Consider the following 22,005-nt stretch of genomic DNA (forward strand, 5'->3'; position numbering starts at 1 on the left):
GAAATGTTTCTGAGACTAGGAAGTCCATGGTAAGGGTATAATCCCGGGGTGTGGGAGTCCTGCTCTTGCCTAGGGAATTTATTCCCGGTTCCTTCCCGGTGGAGCAATCGATTCACTACTCTTACCTCTGACTCGCATGCAAGATAGAACATAGGGAACTCTGAGGAGAGAAACTGGTCTCTGGGCAAGGCCACTCGGTGGAGAGAAGTGAAGTGGGAGGTGTGGGCCTTTCCCTGGCTGAGGGTCTGCATTTCTCCTTTTCCCCCCGCAGCCCTGGCCCGCCACCGCTACATGAAGCAGGCTCAGTCCCTAGGCCCTCAGATGATGGAAAAACCCCTATACTGGGGGGCGGACAGGAGCTCTCAGTTTTCATCTTATCCAATGAACCAGCTGCTTCAGCGAGGTAAACTCTGCCGAGATTCAGGGTGGGAGAGGGCAGAGGGCAAGAGTAAGAGCACGGGCTACCTCAGGGCTTTCCTGACCAATATGGTGGGCATCTTTACGACTGAGGATGGGAGGGGATGCATGCAAACTAAATAGCGTGGCATTCTGGTGCCCTGATTCCGAGGCGCGTCCTGTGAGCCAGCTTTTCTGCATGTTCTTATCCTTGTTTCCACACAGATTTGTCCATGCGATCCAGCCTCCCACAGGTGCCAGTGACCCAGCCCACCACGCACCCTCCCATCGCTAACGGCGTCCTGGAGTATCTGGAGAAAGAGCTGCGGAACCTCAACCCGGCCCAGCCCCTGCCCCCTAACCTCAAAGCCATCTCCGGCCAGCCCTGCAGCATGCTGTCCTCCCTGGGCTCCGAGGTCGTGGAACGCAGAATCATCCGCCTGCCCCCCCTGAGAGACCTGCCGTCTTCTCTGATGACCAGCAACTCCTCCCACCAGCACTGGCTCGCTCCAGTTCCCCCTGGAGCCTGGGATCTGAGGGAGGAGAGGAGGCCGCACCACCACTCTGGTTTCCACCAGGAGCTGCAGGACTGGCAGCCTCGGCGGCCCTGGGCGTTGGAAGGAAGGGAGCTGGGCCAGCTTCGGAGTGGAAGGCACCGCAGCTCCAGGCCGAACACGTCCCCCACGCCCTGGTCAGACAGGGACAGCCTCAGCGACATCCCTTCGTCCAGCGAGGACCGCTGCCAGCGGCCCACCCACCTGCCTCTGCGGAGCCGCTACCCGGACAGGCCCCGCAGGCCCAGCCCCCGGGAGAGCGAGCGCAGGCACCAGAGGCGCAGGCCCCGCAGCTACTCCCCTCCCCTGCCTTCGGGATTCAGTTCTTGGAGCTCCGAGGAGGAGAAGGAGAGGCAACCCCGGAGATGGGGGGCCCACCGCCGCCGCTCCCACTCCCCAAACTGGCCGGAGGAGAAGCCACCCAGCTACCGCTCACTGGATGTCATGCCAGGCAAGAATGGCAGGAAAAGAGGGAATGTGGAGAGGCGCTCGGTGAGCCTGGGGCATCCTGCTGAGGGTAGGGCATGGGCAGGAAGGACCCTTCAGCCAGGCTTGGCCTCGGCTGACACAGGCCGCCTCACGGGCCACCGCTGAGGGCCGCTCTTCCCTGTTTTGCACGGCTGGCCCTGGCAAGCTAGAAGGGACCTAGTGAGTACCGAGGGCAGGGGAGGTGCTGGGTGCTTACCGAGGGCTTTCTCACCCTCACGTCCCCCCATTTCACAGAGGAGAAAATATGAGGCTCAGAATCAGCAAGCTCCAAGTGAGTGGTGGAGCTAGAACTCGAACGCTGGTCTTGATGGCTAAGACTTTTACTTCCTGCCACAGCTGCTTTGCTTTACTTAGCAACTATTTCCATACCCTAAATTAGAGCACCTGGCCCAGCAGAGGATGTATGTGTCCCTCTAGGTGCCTCAAGTTAGTGTGCAAGGCAGTGTTGTAGTCAAGGAGAGGCCCCCGAGCCCTCCCCTGCCACCTTCCTGGGAAAGGACCATTGAACTGATTTGGAGATATATAAACACACATATCATTACTTTAATATTCAGTGAACAGGCAGGGTTGCCACAAGGTAGGAGTGAGCTTTCCAGCCTAAAAGGGATACAAAGAGGGATCAATGTAGGCCTTTTGGGCCTCTGAATAAGGAAGGAAGGAAGGAAGGAAGGAAGGAAGGAAGGAAGGAAGGAAGGAAGGAAGGAAGGAAGGAAAGGAAAGGAAAGGGAAGGGAAGGGAAGGGAAGGGAAGGGAAGGGAAGGAAGGAAGGAAGGAAGGAAGGAAGGAAGGAAGGAAGAAAAGAAAAGAAAAGAAAAGAAAGAAAGAGACTTTGAAACTTATTTTATAATTAATATTTCCAAATTATGGTATTCTTTTAGTGTTGTCACTTTGCCAAGTTAAGCTTTCATTGCTCAAAAAATATTTCTGAACTCCCTTCAGAACTGACTTAGAAGCTACCCACAAAAATACATTTCTCTTTTGACCAGAATCTTTTCCTGTTTCAATGCTGTTGAGATAAAGGGATATGGAGTAAGCTCTGAGAAAAGTTGCCAGAGTAGAGGGGTATTATAGGAATAAGAGTTTTAGTCTCTCATGCACTCCGAAGGATTCACCTCTCCTTCGGAAACGCAGGTTCTGCTGTAACTGGTTTAAAATCCAGTTACATGCATGGAGTATGCAAAGGAGCAGGCACCTATGAGAGCCACAGTGCTGGTCTTTCTAGGAGGGAACCTTGGTTGGAGAGTGAAGAAGGTAGCAAAGGCCAGCAGGCATTTCTGAAATGATCAGTGACATTTATGTCATACTCTCACAGATGTCCTCTGAGATAGGCAACGGCCAGTAATAATGAAAATTAGTAGTATCCTAAGTGAGACTGAGCTCTGGACATTTATGCTACATCTCTTTCCATCCTTACACCCTGTGAGATTTGTGCTACTGTCTTCATTTTACATGGGATACAACTCTTCCTTCCATGTTACCAGTAAGAAAATTACATCCTGAAAGAAACCACATAGTCGGTTAGCGCTGGGACAACTGCTGTTACTTTAATTAGATAGTGACTAAACTGTCTCCTAACTTCATTTCAGCAGAGAAATGCAGTTTCAGAGCCAGTTTTTGGCCCTAAATCCAAACCCCATTTTCTCTTAAGTGTCTTCTTGTCTTTATTTTCTCCTCTTTAAGTAAAATTATGAGGTTTCTTATAATTTAGAGGAAGGTAAAAGAAACACCAGTTATGTTCCAGACACTGGGGTAAGCCCTTTTCAATGCTTATTTCATACTAGAGGCCCGATGCATGAAATTCGGGCTAGGGGCTCAGCCCTCGCAGCCTCACCTGCCTCGTGGCCCCATGACCCCGCTGCCCCTGACCATTGGTCAGTCTGGAAAGTCATTCTGGAAGATTGTTCTGCTTGTCCAGTCTAATTAGCATATTAGCTCTTTATTATATAGGGCTAGAGGCCCGATGCATGAAATTCGAGCAAGAGTAGGCCTGTGTTCCCGCGGCTGCTGGCAGTAGCTTCCCTCTGGCACCCAGGACCTGGGCTTCCTTCCAAGCTCCAGCTTCATCCAGAAGGTCGTCCAGAAGGATATCCAATCTAATTAGCATATTACGCTTTTATTATTATAGATAATCCTGGAAAAGCTCTGTGAGGCTCAGTGAAATCAAGGAACATGTCCAAAGTCACACCGTCAGTAGGGAGGGAAGCCAGAATTAGAACAGTCCTCTGACTCAGACTGGTGCCCTTTTCAGTCATGTTGTGTGGGGCAGTCATGTTTTCTGATGATTTTATTTCTTCATTTTCTGAAAGCTTTCTTTATTATTTGGATGTACACACCAATAATCCAGATGTACCCCGAAGCAACCCATATTTTTTTTATTGTAAACTTACCGGTGAGAGGCAGAAATTTCGCTGAAGGTGATTTTAAAAGCCCTCATTGTTTTGGATGTCTCTGAGTTTATCTCCCAAAGAGCTATCACTTTACTTTAATCACGTCCCACTGTCCACTCATATTCTGAGTGATCAGAGGCCCAGGACCGAAACTTGATTTGGGAGATTGGTTGGTTCTAAAGGCACAGTGTTTTGTATGTAACTTGAATTTTGAATGCTTTTCGTGGGACCAAAGTCTTTTTCTTTTCTCCTCTGCTTGGTGGAGTTGGATGCTTTCCATACACCTCCCTGGCCTCTGAAGTCTTTGGAGCTTGCCGCTAACTTCAGAAGTTATCATACAATTGGGCCACTAGATGGTGATCTTTGATTATGTATAACGTGGAGGTTTGTTTACTCCTTGAGGTGATAAGATTTATCACTGTTTTTCTTAAATCAGGCTTTCAACACTTTTCCTTCACTATAACTTTTTTACAAAATACTTATTAAAAAATATTTTATTAATGTTCAGAGCAATATAAATTTTAAAAAATCTTTTGGTGTACATGGAATCTTCTCTCTCAAGAATAACGTGTAACAAGTAGTTAACAAACAGACAAGGGCTTTCATGTAAATGATCACATGGGAATGCAAAACAGGTAAAAACTGTTCTCTGCACAGTGTCCAAGAGAAAAGGGAAGTTCTGTTGAGGAATCTCCCATTTGACGCCAGAAATAGGACACTAGCTGAGATCTCATTTTAGGTCCACCAAAGGCTGCAACCTCAGAAATATGAGAAGCAGTAGTCACACAGAGCTTTCAAACCCAGTGGTTTCAGTCTGAGTGGCCCCTCTGCTCTGGTCTCCTTCAAACTGATTATCTTTCTTTCCAATCCGCCCAGTAAGAAAGGGCTCCTCAAGCCATTTCCGGTTTGTTCCGAACTTGGCCTGTACATACTCATTCTAAAACCTGTTCTGAGAGAAAACTAATGCATCCTTGACTCTAAGCTAAACTCAAACTTTCTATAGAGCATCAGGATTTTTTTTTTTACTCTTTGACTTAATAAAAAAAAAATTATTTTGGAGCAGGATATTTCATCTTCTCCTTTCAATAGAATGTCTATTCTTTGATAATGTCTAGATTTTTCTTCAGCAAACCCTGGAAAGGTTCCCTTTGTGCCACTTTGTTGCTTTCCTTTGTGTCAGAGAGCATTCATCCCATACCTTTTTTTTTATTTATTAGAAACCACGTGCCTAAAACTCACTTTCCTGACAAACTGGAAACACAGAATTTCTAAGAGTATATCCAAGGGTCTTCAAACTACGGCCCGCAGGCCACATTCGGCCCGCAGAGGAGTCTGATCCGGCCCGCCAGGTTTTTTGGGCAGTGAGCACAGCCGAGGTGTTACAGTAGGAATTAGTAGTTCATATAGTCCGGCCCTCCAGCTCTTTGAGGGACCGTGATCTGGCCCCCACTTTAAAAAGTTTGAGGCCCCCTGGTATATACAATGCATTTTGAACAATATGTTTTGGGACAGATACCGTATCTTGCCATTTCAAATAAGAAAGGTTACATTCATGTACTGCAGCTGTAGATATTCAAAACCTAAATAAAACAATCCCCTACAATACAAAGTCAGAGAAATAAAAGGAATGTAAGCCATAGTCCTTGCCCTTATAGAGCAAGTTGAAAAAGCCAAAAGACCAAATGAAGTTGTGTCTGAAGAAAAGCCACTGAATTTGGTCAGGAAGAGGTAATTAGTTGATCTTTGAAAAATAACTTCAGAGAAATACTAAAATATGAAGCTAGACTTTTTAGATAAGGGTTGAGAAAGAATAGTTCAGGAGTATATACATAAGAAAGGGAGATTGGGCATGTCATGAATGAATGGGAGAGAGATCGATGAATGGAACAAGGTACCTTTTCTTTTTTTTTTCTCCCAGTTTAAGGGAGGCTTGAAAATGTTGAAAATAAAAAAGATAGAGTGAATGAGACTTCAAGAAATTTTCAGAATTAAAGATGTTTGGGGAGGCTCCAGGGAGGTAAGAGAAAAGAGAAACTCAACCCAGAAAGAAAGCCTGCCTTCATGAAGAGTTAATTATTTTTTGGATTCAGATCTGCTGTCCCAGCAGTCACCACTCACCTAGATTTTCATCTAAATCAAAAACACGTTATGGCCAAAACCGGTTTGACTTAGTGGATAGAGCGTTGGTCTACAGACTGGAGGGTCCCAGGTTCAATTCCTGTCAAAGGCATGAACATTGGTTGAGGGCGCATCCCCAGTGGAGGGTGTGCAGGAGGCAGCTAGTCGATGTTTCTAGCTCTCTGTCCCTCTCCCTTCCTCTCTGTCAAAAAAAAAATCAATAAAAATAAATTAAAAAAAAACACCTTATGTATTATATGCATAGAAAACAAAAGCCAACTGAGTCAATTTTTCTGTTCTTCTATTCCTCAGGAGAAAGACAGCTCTCATAGTGGAAGGAGTGTGGTCATTTAGTCACCGGATGCAGCACTTCTTCTGTGGTGACTCTCCGCTCCTGCACATCGTCAGTATCGCCTACTCTTCCAGGTGACGTGGGAAGGACAATGCAAGTCTGTATCTTACCACTTTTGGCTTAGATTCTGAGAATCAAATAGGAGAATTTTAAAAGTAAGAGTTTTAGGAATTAATGACTTCATTTCAGCCTTGGTTCACACTCTCTGAATATTTAGATAGTCTCTGACTTGTAATGGACCCAAATGAGATGTGATTCCTCAAGAACTTACTTGCCTGAGTCCTCAGCGAGGTTACACTACTGAGAACCATGGCCATTCTCAAAGTGTGAACTCAGGAATCTTTAAGAAAAAAGTCAAACGTGTCAGGAGCAGGAAATCTATGGAGTATGATAGGATAATTTCCATGGGTACTTCTCTCTATAGCATATCTAGAGGGTCCCTCCCACCTTGCTGCCCAGTCCCAAGTGCCTCTGAGGGCCCAATAAGAGATGGCACAGGAAATACTCCCAACAGAGTGCTCTCTTATGAGCCATTTATTCCAAGTGTAGCAGAAAAGCAGTTTTGCACTATCTTGTTTTCCTTTTGTTTGTTTTATGTTTTTGCTGATATCTAATTTATATTTTTGTATATGGTGTGTATGTATTAAAATCACTTTAAATGTTTCTTGGGAACAACAGAGTATATAAATAAGAAGGAAATAAAATGTACCGGTGTGCGGATTCTGCCCCAAATAAATACCTACTTTGTTGCATTTGACTGGATGAAGCCTTCTTCCCACCTGAAGCTCAGAGAAGAGCCAGGGCGACCTGAGGAGTCCTGGAGCCGCCTTTCTCCTGGCACCCCTCAGTCTTCACGAGCAGAACCTTCCAGGCAGGTTCTGCCCCCCAGAAGGAGGGGCTGTACCTTCCCTATAATAAGCTCTACCACTCCCTCCTATTTTCCCCAGGACCCTTGGTGGCTTCATGAATCCATCTGTGCTTGATGTAGACACCCTCCTGGGGAACATTGGAAGGATGTGACCTGTGAGAAGGGGTGTGTGTGTGTGTGTGTGTGTGTGTGTGTGTGTTCCTCAACAGTATCTTTATGTGTATGACCCCAAGCTCAATGTAGATCCTATTGTGTTGACATAACAATTTCCCCCCTACTCTCATTAATTCTTTTTTTTTTTAATATTTTTTATTTATTCTTAACAAAGAGGAATTGAGAAGGATAGAGAGTTAGAAACATCAATCAGCTGCCTCCTGCACACCTCCCACTGGGGATGTGCCTGCAACCAAGGTACGTGCACTTGACCAGAATTGAACCTGGGACCCTTCAATCCACAGACCGATGCTATATCCACTGAGCCAAACTGGTTTCGGCCTCATTAATTCTTTGTTGGAAAAATAAGCTAAATGCCAGCTTTGGGCAAAGGTGCCTTGGTGTTTTTTATTTCCATAATGTAATTAAGTGTAAATTAGCAAAAAAAAAAAAAAAAAAAAAAGAAATTTTAATAGGTAATCAAAACATCAAATTCAGTAGGTGAGGGACTTCTGGTCAAGGCAAAATGGCATAGATTCCCCACCCCACCCCCGCCACCCCCCCCTGCTTCTTCTTGCTTAGCCCAACTTTATAAATCCTGAAAGTGGCACAAGAAATAAAGAAAAGTTCTGAATGGTGCTAAAAAGAAGACAGGCTGGTTTGGGAACTCAGGACCAGAAGAACAACACAAAAGGCAGGTCATCTTGCGTCCCTCAATCAATAGCAGATGGTCAGCCAGACCTGGCATTTTCCAACTTTCCACATAGCAATAAAAGGTATCTCAGCTCATTTGTCCCCTGGATCTAGTGGAAGACCCTCTGACGACCTCAGGGGAAGAAGCAGCTGGGAGCCTTGCCAAAAATAAGGCATGCATTTTCCTTCCCCATTGGGCCTGAGAATCCTCTCTTCCATGGAGAGATACTGAGGTAAGTAGAAGGAACCAGTAAGAGTGAAGGAAAACAGCTGGCCCAAGTGGGACAGTCTCTTTGTTCCCAAGGGTTGGAGACTTTCCTCCCCTGCTCAGAGACACTAGGGCTGGCAGGTGGAACAAGAAAGAAAGCATCTGTCAGTTAGAAATCCTGTAGCTACCAGCTTGGTCCCAGAAAGTCACTTTGTCTCCATGGAACTGAGACTCTCTTTTTCATATGAATTGTGTGCCCTGGTTCAGGTTTTAGACTTTCCTAAAATCTCTCAAATAAGCAGCAGCTAGCATCAGTGTGCCTAATACCACTCAATAAGAGGCCCCAGGCCCAGCACTAGCAGCAACCTACCTTGCTTCACAGCTCAGCCTCTCCTGGGCACTTCCAATCTGAACACAAGAGGCAGCCATCTGCAGATCACTCTGTAGCTCCTGATGGGTGGCCCTAAGCAAGGCACAGATAAGGGATGACTTTGTGCCCTCAGGGGACCCAAGAGCCAGTGCACCTGGTAGACAGCTTCAAACTATGCCAGATTACAACTCTACACATCCACAAGTATCACACTGAAGGGACAGCACCAAAGCCCCACTGAAGCAGCTCTTGTTCTATAATGGTGTCTCCTGCATAGCAGCTCTTCCACTGTAGTCACAGCTGAGGGGTCAATTTCTCCCAGTGATGCCAACAGCAATCAAGGCTCAACTACCAGATAGTGCACACAGCCCACACAGGGGTGCACATGAGGCCCAGCTCAGGGGACTAGGGAGGCTGAGCCACTGGGCCCTATAGGACACCTACTATACAAGGCCACTCTACTAATTCTAGGAGACATAGCAATTCCATCTAATACATAAAACAAACACAGGGAAACAACCAAAATGCGCAAAGAAATGTCACCAATGAAAGAATAGAAGAAAAAATTCTCCAGAAAAAGAACTAAATGAAATGGAATCTAGCAAACTACTGTGTACAGAGTTCAAATCAATGGTTATAAGAATGCTCAAGGATTTTAATGAGAGCTTCAAGGGTCTTAGTGAGAATTTCAAGGAAATTAGTGAGAACAAAAAGGACCAATCAGAAATGAAGGATACACTAACTGAAATAAAGAATAATTTACAGGGAATCAACAGTAGATTGGAGGGGGCCAAGAATCAAACCAACGATCCTATCTAATAAAAGAGTACTATACAGCCGAAACCGGTTTGGCTCAATGGATAGAGTGTCGGCTTGGGGACTGAAAGGTCCCAGGTTCGATTCCGGTCAAGTGCATGTACCTTGGTTGCGGGCATATCCCCAGTAGGGTGTGTGCAAGAGGCAGCTGATTGATGACTCTCATCAATGTTTCTAACTCTCTATCTCTCTCCCTTCCTCTCTGTACAAAATCAATAAAATATATTTTTAAAAAGAAGAAAATAATTAAAAAAAGAAAAGAAAAGAAAAAAAAAAGAAATGCCATATGAATTTCAGGCTAGTTTAAAAAAAAAAAAAAGAAAAAAGTACTATACAGATTGACCATCACTCCAACACACAAGCTGGCTGCCCCCATGCGGTCAAAGATCCTGCCCCCATGTGGACACAAGATGGCTGCCACAAGATGACAAGCAGGGGAGGGCAATTGGGAGGGACCAGACCTGCAAGGGAGGGCAGTTAGGAGGGACCCAGGCCTGCAGGGGGAGAGCAGTTGGGAGGGACCAGGCCTGCAGGGGAGGGAAGTTAGGGGTGACCAGGCCTGCAGGGGAGGGCAGTTAGGCATCAATCAGGCTGGCAGGGGAGTGGTTAGGAGGTGATCAGGCTGGCAGGCAAAAATGATTAGGGGCAATTAGGAAGGCAGGCAGACAAGCAGTTGGGAGCTAGTAATCCTGGATTGTGAAAGGGCCTAAATGGGCAGTTGACATTCCTCAAGGAAACCCAGATTGGAGAGGATGCAGGGTTAGACTGAGGGACACCTACCCTTGTGCACAAATTTCATGCACCAAGCTTCTAGTTTGGAATATAAGCAAGCAAAAAACACTCAACCAGAACAGCAAAAAGAAAAAGGAATCCAAAAACATGAAGATAGTGTAAGAAGGCTCTGGGACAACTTCAAGTGTACCTACATTTGCATCATGGCACTGCTTTAGCACTGCCATGGAGGCAGGAAGGTTCCTGCCACTGCTGCTGTGCTCGCCAGTCTGAGTCCGGCTTCTGGCTGAGCAGCACTCTCGCTGTAGGCAATTGTGGCATTGACCACCAGGGGGCAACTCTACTAATTCAAGGCCACTCTACTATACAAGGCCACTCTACTAATTCTAGGAGACATAGCAATTCTATCTAATGCATAAAACAAACACAGGGAAACAACCAAAATGCACAAAGAAATGTCACCAATTGGTGGTCAGTGCGTGTCCTGGTGACCAGTCATTCTGCCAATCATTCCACCGTTTGGTTTGGTCAATTTGCATATTAAGGTTTTATATAGTTAGTGCAGCTTCAAGCTACAAGTGTGACAGGGAAAAGGGAGGGGAGAGTCTACAGACTGGCTCTAAGTCCGATAACAAGGTAGCTAATCTTCTATGATGTTACAAATAGCTCAGCCTGTTCCTGGGACCAGAAAATGGTCATCATTCCTGAGGCAAACTCTTAAGGGGGGAGAAGGGAGGTGTCAGCGTCCTGGCACAGCAACCAAATCAAAGCATGTCCTGTCCTTGGTCAGTTCTCAAAATGCATTTATCTGAGTAATGGACCCAGCGAGGCATCTTATCTTTTTACAGCCTTATTTCATCCTCCAGTTTCACAGGGTCTGTTAGAAAACTTCTTATCTATAGTTAGAGAGGTGAATACTTATTAAAAAATTGTGTCTCCATTCTTATTACATGCCCTTCCCCACTGTCATTATGACAAGCATGTCCTTTGGGCAGGGATGTCTCAATAGCTAATACATAATAAATCCACTCTGACATTCTCATCTCCCTAAATATTTCTATTCCTTCCTCTACAAGTAAGAGGCTCATTATGTTTATATGGATAAAGAAAACTTTTTGTGAAGCTAAGGCCCTCTGGTGAACATTCACATAGGACACGCATATTCTCACACTGTGAGTTCATGCTGAGAGTTCCCTTCACATAACTCTTTCTCCAGAACAACCTGTTACAAATACTCATCCCCTTTATGTCCCTTACTGTCCTGCCAAATCATTAGCCCAGATCTATGTCTTATAATAGAGCTGCTCCGCAGGCATCTCAACTCAGCATAGGCCAAAGGTGAATCCAACAAAAAGAGAAAATAAGTAGAACTCTACCAACTGCGTGTGACAGCACATTGAGTCTAGAATCTCTGTTAAGTGCACCTACATGATAATAAACTGACATTTATTTTCTTCCATCTCTGGTCTGGTACACTCATAATTCAGTTCCATGTATATTCCTCAGGTTCTTGCTGATAAACTTTAGTGCAATTTTGTAATTCTTGCCATGCAGCCCTCTTGCTCCCAAATTAGACTTGGCAATTGGCCCCATGGATGTTTTAGAATTTGTCTACAGTTATAGATATGGAGGCAATGAAGGAGAGTGGAGCAGGGCATAAGGAGAATTGGTACTCACTTGCCAAGAAAGCACCTCAAATGGGATAACTACATGGTCTTTAAGCAAGGAAGGATCATCCTCCGTCACGGAGGGTAAAAGGCTTCTTTTGTTGTAACAGAGGTTCTGTGGTGTTTGAGTTAACAGTTATTTGGAGTTATCTGAATCCTTCCAGGGTGCCCATCTCAATTCTTGAGTCCCATTCTTTCCCATTTGGTATCCTGTCCCCTTATCTTCCTCACTTTTCCCCAAATGTCTGTCCTCTTGTCTGTTTTTATCTCTTTCTATTGCTCTTTTTTTTCTTCTTCTTTCTTTTAAGCAGTTTCGCTTTTTCTCTCTGTATTTGCTCATCTGTCTTTTCTGCTGACCACTTTGTGTTACAGGATTCTAATTCTGACTTAGTGTAACTTTTGCTTATACAAAGTTGCCATGATGCCAACACCCCTACCGGCAACAACCTACACACCTTTCAGTTAAAGTGCCCTAACTCTCTGAACCTTTGTCTCAATTCTAAATTCTTGAGGGAATCTGATGGACCCACTTTGCCAAAGTCCACCCTTGGTCCAAACTCTAAGGATGACAGCGTTACTTAGTAGCCAGGATTTCCCTTTTTCTGGGTTGTGGTTGGAGATTTTCTCTAAGAGGAGGATTTGAGTAGGGAGGACCCAGTCCTATCATAGTGTCCTTCTTGCTCTTCCTCAATGTGACGTTACTTCTTCAAGGCCTTTGCACTCTCTACAGTCTTGACAGTCAGGCAAGGTAAGTGAGGTAAGTTTGCACACAGGTAAGGTAGATCATTCATCTTTGTTTTTCCAGCATCTAACTTAGTGAATGGCATATAGTAGGACTCAAACGTGCATTAGGATAAACAATAGCTCTCTTAAAACACTGGAGATGTTAGCCAACCACATGGTAACCGTATAAGCCTTCATTTGTGATGTATTTGCCCAAACATCTAATGTTACCTGTATTAACAGATGGGTATTGTTTGGAGAAAGGCTGATCCTAGTTCTTCTGGTCAGACCATTTCTGGAATGTTGTAGTTGGCTCTAGATATCACATATGAAGGGGGATTCTGATCTACTCATGCATTTCAGACAAAAGATATTTTTCAGAAGAGGAAACACAGGGTAGTGCAAGGAGAGATGATGGCCTGTGAGGAGCAGCTGGAGAAACTGAGAATCTTTAGCCTGATGAATACCTACTAGGGAGGAGAGGTGAAAGCTCTCCACAGATAGCAAACAGTCTGCAACATGAAAGAGGGCGTTACTCTTATTCTTGTTAGCTAGAAAGAAAAGAACCAAGGTGGTAAGAGGTTTCAGAGAAGAAGCTGTAGTTGGGTATACGTAAGAATTCCCTAAACTAGTGTTCTGCAGAACACTACACCAGGTTAGGCTAGACTAAATATTACTGTGTAGTTGGAAGCTGTGAGGATTAGGCAATTGTGGCATATTGTGTGCAAAGAGGTAAAGGATAGTTTATGGCAGTGGTCAGCAAACTCATTAGTCAACAGAGCAGCAAACCGCGGCTCACAAGCTGCATGAGGCTCACACTTGTTTGCTGACCACTGGGCTATATAAAGTATTTTTACTGCAGTATTTCTCAGAATCTTTCATATACAGACGTTAAGAAAAAGATATAATATGCCCCATTCCCCAAATACATTTGTCCATACAAACGTTTATTCGCCGAGCTCTGTTAAGATCTCTTCAAACAATGTTTCATTGACCAGATTGAGTTCTAAAGCTGCTCTGGTTCACATTAAGATACAGCATCTGGGGAAACTGGATGGTGCTGCTGTCACTTTAGTACTTCTGAAACCTTGGTCACTAAAACTAAAGTATATGACTTTTGGGAAACTGGAGCAACTTCTCTTGTTATGTTTACAGTGTGAAATGTAACATAGTTCTAAATGAGAATAATGGACCAAAACCAATAAAAATGAGGCTCTCTCGTACAGTGGTTCTGAACTTTTCTTCCTAGCAATACATTGTAATGATATTCCCATTTCTGCCCAAGGATTCATTTATTATTTGCAAGGTAATATTTCTCACCTTTTCATTAACACAGAAACAAACAAGCAAAAAACCTTCATGTTCTACCTACCTGCCTCCCCACCTCCAGATTGTGCTAGGATCCTCATATGGAACCATTCCCCTCCATTGAGCATCACCGTTTTAGAAGTTTGAACCTATAGTATTAATATTACTTTTTAATAAGAAAGAAATTCTTATTTAAAAATTTAAAAATTGTGAAGTATTTAAAAATTGTGAGGAAAGTTAGACAAGAAAAATTATCAAAATGAAGCCACTTGTTTGAGGCTGACGGGAATAAAATAAAAAAGGAAGATGGATTCATAAAAATATTGCTGTTATTAAATATTTGTTGCAATAAGCAAGACATGATGTAATAATGAAAGTTGACCCAAAAACATTGAAAGATCAGGGTTTCAAAATTATAATTAGTGTCTATACAGCTGTCCACAGGACATAAGTCAGAGCTGAAGCATTGTGGCCACTAAGAAGAATGTGTACTGCAGAAGAGGGATTCATCAGAATTTCCACAATTGATACCCATTCAACATATCCAAATTATTCTCAGAACCAGATTATCAATGTGTACTATCTTTAATTTGATTTCCAAATATCTATCAGTGCTGAAAAAGGAATGTTTGGGTTGGTGCATAAAATAGTATAATTATAAGAAAGATATATCTTCTCCTGTGTTAATCAAATGTCAGTCTGTTATTCTGTACTGAAAAATGTACTAATGTTGTATCAAACTTGGATAGTTGATAAGCCAGATCCTAAACCAGATCACACCAGATATACCAATTCTTGGCCTTGTGAATAATTCAATTACATTGCTTATGAAGCAACTTGAAATACCATCTCTCTCTTATTCTGCAATTTTGCCCCTAAATCAGCACCTCAAAAAGTGGGGTCTTCCATTCTAAATAGCAGGTAAAGGAATTCCCACATAATTGTGCGTACTCAGAGAGACTAATCTCAATTGTACATTTGTGTTTTCTTGGCCATTTGGAGACACCAGGCTAGCTTCACCAACACAACACACGGTTTACTGAGTTCATCGATAGATGGGAAGATGTAGAGCCTCAGGGGCCTCGCTCTTTAACGGACTGGAAAATACAGAACTGCCTCTATCATGGGAGAAAAGTGGAGGAGACCAGCTCATATCTGATGCCACCTCACTCCCCTAATCAAATGGGAGGAAAAAAATGCTTGAAGTTCAGAGATGCCCAAGGCCAGAGTCAAGAATCTGGAACTGAGCAGAGTCCCAGAAGTCATTAGAGCTTTGTGTTCTTGGTCTCCAGGTTCATTGTGTTCTCTTGGATATGGGGAATCTTCTTAGCTGCTGGCTCCTGAATATCCTCTGGCTTTAGAGGAACATAGTAGTAGCTCATGATGGAGAAGATCAGGCAGACCAGCAGCAGGAGACAGGAAAACAAAGTGAACTCGACCCACTACAGGAAGAAATATATATATAAGAAAAAAAATATGGGGAAATCTAAAACTAAAGGGACCTTCAAAGGCAAGAACTGAGGAGATTGACCCAGGCTCACCATTTAGGCAGAGGTTTGCTAGAAGAAGACTGGGTTCACTGATCTTTCCTCCCATGAGTATATGGTGGATATTACTGATACTTACATATGTCTATTTTTCTAGCAAAGTCTGTGTGCATATAACTCATCTATCATGGGGAATGTGGAAGACAGAGGGATGGAAGAGGAGGAAAAAGAGGAATCTGAAGGGGGATGCCTTGAATAGGTACTAGCTCCTCTTTCTCTTGGATCCATACCTGTACCAGGTCGCTGAACTGTGCCACAGTAAGCACAATGAAATTGCCAACTCCAATCGTCAACAACCAGGCTGCCTGGAGTACAGATTTCATGCTAGAGGGAGCCTAGAGAGGACACAAGTTTGTCAGCAAACAGCATCCCTACGCCACCCTCAGGCCCCATGCATCTATCCAGAAAACCTCTTCCACAAAGTTTTCAGAGTCAACTTTTCCACTGGTTCAGCTATCACAATGATTCAAAGGATATTCATTATGTTAATATTAATATCAGAATGGAGCTCTTATTAATTAAATATTTTAACTCAGATTATACAATCTGGATCTACAGGGAAATCATGTAAGGATAATGTATAAGGAATCTAGGGCCAAAATATATAAAGGTCTTGGCCAGGTCACATATCTATTTAAGGCAGTGCCAGGAAAATAATTCGCTATCTTCTAAGGCCCCATCTCCTCCTCCATTTCCCGCTTGCAAAAACCTACCTGAGAATAAGAAAATTCAAGTCCTGTGACAGAGAACATGACCTCCCCAGCTGTCACCAGCACATATTGTGGTAGCTGCCATGCAATGGATATTTTGTTGGCTGGAATGTCTTCTGTCTTCCAAGCGTGGGGACCCTGATGGGTGCTCTTAGTGAGGGAAAGAAGAAATTGGTCTGTCAGTAGTCTCAAGTAAATAGTCCTTACCTACAGCATTCTATGATCTTATATCCATCCCATCTTTATATTTTCATCCTTTTGCTACCTTCAAGAGATTGAGCAATTGCTACAGTTTCAGGGTTTGTTTGTTTTTTGTTTTGTTTTATTGTTTTGCTTTTGTTTTGAAATTTCTTTTGGTAACACTGCACTCACTTGCCTGACTTTGGATATCGACTTAATGTAGTCCTCAAATGGCAAAATATTTTGTTATTGTATGTCAAAATGACAAATAATCTTTGTTTCCTTAGGACCATAATGAGACTGAAGGAGACCATGTCACCTCGTAGCAATGACTCAAGATAAATTAGTTCTTCCATTTTCCCAGACCCTGTACCTGCTGCCAATGATATCTATTTTTATGTCCCATATGGAGACCTCAGTCATAAAGTCACTAGAACCTATCATCTTACACTGGAAATAAGTATGTGATCCTATCTTCTCCTTCTTTAGATTCCAGAATAGACATAGACATAGATACAGCTACATGGTAGGAGCGTACAGGATGACCATGAGCTACTTACATTAGTAATAACAAACAGATAAGCTGTACCAAAGTTTAGTAGACCCAAATTCAGTGAAAAGTCATCATCGTCTGTTTTACAATGCACTGCAGGGTATCTGGAACAGGAGGATTTTAAGTTAGAATAAACATCACAGCTTAGAAAGACACCCCATTATCACAAAAAAGAGTGATCTCATCTATTGATAGTGAATCGAGCAGCGAAACCACTCATTTCTCTTAAAGAGAGAATTCTCAAGGAATAAATTATTTTCATGCCAGATTTTTCTACCCCTGGTCTGAGCCCCTTATTGTCTGTCTGGTATCTTTTTTTTTTTTTTTAACTTAAACCTGAATAAAAAAGGCACAAATCATCGTCTTTTGTGGACACCAGGCTCTTAAGTCTTATTAATTTTCCTCAGCATAAAATGGTGAACCAAAAAGCATAAGCCTGAAATACTGATGTGAAAGTAGGCAATACCAAAGGACAGAAGTGGGAGTCCATAATAAACTTTACAAACCTCCCAGAGATGGGCCTTATTAATTCTACAGTAAGGCCTTCATAGCAATCATGATCTTAATATACCTGTGTAGAGAAAGGTGAGACTAAGGGAAGGTGGCAAGGGTCAAAAAAAAAAGAGCTGGAGTCTGTGTATACTCAAGATTAGCCAAGATATACCTACTATCTTGATATACTGCCACCTATATGCAAAGAACACATTTTAAAATTTGTTGATAAAAGTAAAATGTCCCAAGGGTAATGAATGTACTTACTCTCCTATCTGTACAGTTCTGTAAGCAGACACATCATAGTCTTCAGCAACATTAAGTGAGATATCTGTACCCAGGTTGATGTTGACCTCTTTATGCAAAGTATTAAGGAACCTAAGGATAGAGACAGGGTTTCAGATCAGACAAACCTTCCCAAGCAACAACACATGATAAAAGGGTAGGGCCTTTTCTTTTGTTTGCCATTATATCCCAGTGCCTAGAACAGTACCTGGTACATAAAGGGCACATTGTTCTGTATTTAACTGAATGAATAAATCAACTCAAATGTAAAAAGTATCAGTAGTCTTAGTTGTCCCTAACATTCTCATTTCTAAGGGAATACCTTTCTATCTGCCACACCCTAACCTGATCTCTAGCTGGATGGACACTATCATGATAACCCATGGCAGTTGGAGCTTCCTCACTAATCCAGCTTAGGTGCATCCAATATCTTTCCCTCTTATAATGGTGGGGTTCACCAACTGATACTCCATTAAGAAAAATGACTATGTACATAGAAATATATACCGGTATGCTCAAACCTCAGAGGGAAGGTAGGGGAGGGTGGGGGTAAGGAAGAGAGATCAACCAAAGGACTTGTATGCATGCATATAAGCATAACCAAGAGTTTGTGTGTATGTGTGTTGGGGGGGGAGGGTGGCAATGCGGGGATAAGGACACAAATAAAGGACACCTTCAACAATAAGGGGGGGGGGGGGGAACTTGATTCTTTGTCTTCTTATAAACAATTTGACTTATGCAAACTCAGACTCCCAGCCCATAATAGGTCATCATTGTTGTGCAGTGGAGTCTGCAGACAATCCTGGACTCTTCTAGCATGATCTTTTTAGTCATCTGAATCTAGGCCTGTAAGTATGGGTTTTAGATACATTTCTATTTTGATAGCTTGTGCTTTTGTCTTTGGCCCATGGGATAAAAAGATAAATTCTCTCTGGAATCCTTAATGTTGACTCCTGGACTTTTTATTTTTATTTTAAATATATTTTATTAATTTTGAACAGAGAGGAAGGGAGAGGGATAGAGAGTTAGAAACATCGATGAGAGAGAGTCATCCACCAGCTGCCTCTTGCACACCCCGCACTGGGGATATGCCTGCAATCAAGGTACATGCCCTTTACCGGAATCGAACCCGGGACCTTTCAGTCCCCAAGCCGACACTCTATCCATTGAGCCAAACTGGTTTCGGCCACTCCTGGACTTTTTAAATAATCCTGCACTAATCTAGAAATTTCCCCTTCCATCCCTTCTGAAAGTTCCTGTGGCTCTCCAACCCAGGAAAGTCCTATCAACTCTTAACAGCAACCACCTAATCCTGATGGCCATAGGCATGTGCATCTGTCCATTTCATGTCAGACTCCTGCCACAGAAAGCAGGTGACCTCTTCAGTGCCCCATCTCTGTAACTGCCCCAGGCTGCCTGACAAGACCTTCAGACTTTTCTGAATTCACAACCAAGTCTTTTTGACTCCAAAATGTATCACCTTCAATTACACCAAGATGCCTCTATAAGTTTAAAATAAAAACTATACTTTACTTTAAAAACACAGTAAAAAGAGATGCTCAGCTACCAACAATGAGACATTATTTGCTTACATCTAAATTTCTCTCTGGTCATCAGGAAGAGGAAAGTATTGAGTTACTTTCCTGAGAACAAGATAAGTGGATAAAATCCAGTAAATGAAATGTATGCATCAGAGCACAGGAGACATACACAAAGATACACGGTCATCTTTGAATGCCACATGGGAAAGCAAGCCTATTTGCTCTGTGTCCTGGAAAATGCCTTCTGACACCTATGCCCCTGACATTTCAGGAGAGAATCCCTGCGCAAGTTAAGTAGAATGTTAGGACTCATTATTCAAAGCCCCTCAGGTCAGAAGAGGCCCAAGATTCATGAGAACAGAGTGGCCCGGGATTTCCTTGACATCCAAACCTCACGGCTGTCATCCCATTGGTTGTTATGTTTTCCTCATCCTTCACCTTAAATAGAGGAAAATAAAAATCAGTTACAGCTGATAACAGGGAACCAATAATCAGAAAATTTTAGCATTAGTCAAATCCTTGATAAGCTATTGATGAGCCAGTCATCACACTCTAAGATAACAATTTGGAACCAAGACCACTCCTCAACTTACCATCATGCTGGAAACACTTTCTCCATCTTCTCGAATGATCAGACTGTACCATTTCTTCTCCTCCACAGAATGCTCAGTGTAGACAGACAAATTGTGATATTTCAGGTGGAAGTGAAAATCCTGGCTTTTTGTCTTCAGGTGAAGTTTGGAATACTGTGGCATTTTCTGTAGAATGAAAAACCTGTCACACTCACCTTCTACCCCATTTTGGACATCATAACCTCATAGCTTCCCATGTGGGACCTCAACATTATCTGTTAAGCTAGTAATTCCATTTTTTAGGAATATACCATAGGAGTAATTAGAGGGATGCATAAATATTCATGAGTAAGATATTCATCATAGGATTTACATATTATAATATCATTATAATAACTTCTGATTTTAAAATTGTTGCCATTTTACAGATGCTCAAACTGAAGTTTAGAGATGCAATAACTTGTTCAGAGTCTTATAGATAAGGAGTGTCAGAACTGGAATTGAAAGGGGCAGTTTGATTCCACAAATGCATAATATAGTTAACCACTATATTATGCTGCTGTTTTGGTGCATAATCAGAATGTGTTTCTAATTCTTCCAACTCCATATCTCACCTGAAAAGATTTGATGGATTCTGGCAACAAAGAATTATTGTCATCTCCTACCATTGTCACCTTCACCTCATCATCTGCCAGATTCAAGACTTGTAGGAAAATCTCTTGGGAACCTGGCTTTGGTGGAGCCATTGCCTTAGGACAGAGAACACACATCAGAGTCACTAACAAACAACCGTGTGGATACAAAGAGAACAGACATCTCAGTCCTATCTCTGATAGCCTATTCCAGTGGTCAACAAACTCATTAGTCAACAGAGCCAAATATCAACAGTACAATGATTGAAATTTCTTTTGGGAGCCAAATTTTTTAAACTTAAACTTCTTCTAATGCCACTTCTTCAAACTAGACTCGCCCAGGCAGTGGTATTTTGTGGAAGAGCCACACTCAAGGGGCCAAAGAGCCATATGTGGCTTATGAGCCGTAGTTTGCCAACCACGGGCCTAGTCCATCTAAGTCAGGATAACACAGTTTTCTCCCACTAAAGCCATATAGCTTAGGAAACTCTGAAGTTAGTCTGGAGGAGGAAACACCAGCTCAATGCAGCAAGCATAGATGTCAGGTAACAAACTTCATAATTTTTGACTCAGCTGTGGCCTCATACATCAATCCCCATTAGTGGCCATTCAATCTGCCAAAGGGTATTTGTGTAAGTATCTGGTAAGTTATCATATAAGCTAGTGTTTCCAAAGAGATGGTTGGATACCTTGATATAAGTGTTTGGAAATTCCTTGACAAAATATTCTGAATATTTCAGGTGGGAGCTGAGCTTTCTTTTCATTGCTATTCTACCTCTGTACCTACTAATTTATCACAAATACTAGAAGCCCGGTGCACAAACTTCATGCATGGGGTTGGGGAAGAGCTGTCCCTCAACTCGGCCTGTATCCTCTCCAATCTGGGACCCCTTAGGGGATGTCCAATTGTTGGTTTAAGCCTGATTGCTCCAGTATCAGGCCTAAACCAGCAGTCTGACATCCCTCTCACAATCCAGGACTGCTGGCTCTTAACCACTTGCCTGCCTGCCTGCCTGCCTGCCTGACTACCCCTAACAGTTTCTGCCTGCCAGCCTGATTGTCCCCTAACTGCTCCCCTGCTGGCTTGATTGTCTCCAACTGCCCTCCCCTGGCAGCCTGATTGCCCCCAACTTCCCTCCCCTGCTGCGACATGCCTCTTCCTCCAGGACCCACCTCCTCCACCCGTGCAGAGCTGTGGGAACCCTAGGCTTTATCACATAGAGCAGCCACTGGGCCCCGCCTCTAAGTGCGCATGACCATCTTGTGATGAGCATCTTGTGATGACGTCACGTGAGGGTGTACTGCCACCTAGGCTTTTATTATATAGGATGAGTTATGCACCTTCTTTTAAACAGGTACTATGCTAGGTCTCAGGCAATCAGAAGAATGAAGAAGATAGATAGGGTCCTGTACTCATGGAACTTAAGATTTATTGAACTCGCCAAACCGGTTTGGCTCAGTGAATAGAGCATCGGTCTGTGGACTGAAGGGTCCCAGGTTCGATTCCGGTCAAGGGCATGTACATTGGTTGTGCGCACATCCCAGGCAGGATGTATGCAGGAGGCAGCTGGTCGATGTTTCTCTCTCATCAACGTTTCTAGATCTCTATCCTGCTTCCTTCCTCTCTGTGGAAAATCAATAAAATATATATTTTTAAAA

At 43.3% G+C, this 22,005-nt stretch overlaps 2 protein-coding genes across 5 annotated transcripts in view; one reads left to right on the forward strand and one right to left on the reverse strand.

Annotated features, from left to right (window-relative positions):
- ILDR1 (immunoglobulin like domain containing receptor 1) overlaps window positions 1–7,053 on the forward strand; it is a gene marked incomplete at its 3' end in the record, with an annotated part of 35,886 nt that extends 28,833 nt beyond the window's left edge. Inside the window, exons 6-8 of one of the 3 annotated variants that reach the window (XM_084871647.1) lie at window positions 272–403; window positions 622–1,401; window positions 6,257–7,053. In XM_084871647.1, coding sequence (XP_084727773.1) covers window positions 272–403; window positions 622–1,401; window positions 6,257–6,276 — 932 coding nt within the window. Of the gene's footprint in view, window positions 1–271; window positions 404–621; window positions 1,545–6,256 lie in introns of those variants that run through there. The other 2 variants (XM_084871646.1, XM_084871645.1) reach the window with 2 other exon arrangements.
- A 5,762-nt stretch (window positions 7,054–12,815) lies between these two features.
- The window catches only part of SLC15A2 (solute carrier family 15 member 2), a 36,770-nt gene continuing 27,580 nt past the window's right edge, over window positions 12,816–22,005 (reverse strand). For both annotated transcript variants that reach the window (XM_084871624.1, XM_084871623.1), the window contains exons 15-22: window positions 20,329–20,463; window positions 19,736–19,900; window positions 19,534–19,580; window positions 17,584–17,694; window positions 16,832–16,928; window positions 16,095–16,241; window positions 15,612–15,716; window positions 12,816–15,276 (exon numbers count right to left, since the gene is read on the reverse strand). In XM_084871624.1, the coding sequence (XP_084727750.1) occupies window positions 15,100–15,276; window positions 15,612–15,716; window positions 16,095–16,241; window positions 16,832–16,928; window positions 17,584–17,694; window positions 19,534–19,580; window positions 19,736–19,900; window positions 20,329–20,463 (984 nt within the window). In that variant the 3' untranslated portion in view covers window positions 12,816–15,099. The remainder of the gene's footprint in view (window positions 15,277–15,611; window positions 15,717–16,094; window positions 16,242–16,831; window positions 16,929–17,583; window positions 17,695–19,533; window positions 19,581–19,735; window positions 19,901–20,328; window positions 20,464–22,005) is intronic.

This window comes from Pipistrellus hanaki (assembly GCF_964339955.1).
Source record: "Pipistrellus hanaki genome assembly, chromosome: 2".
Lineage (NCBI taxonomy): Eukaryota > Metazoa > Chordata > Mammalia > Chiroptera > Vespertilionidae > Pipistrellus > Pipistrellus hanaki.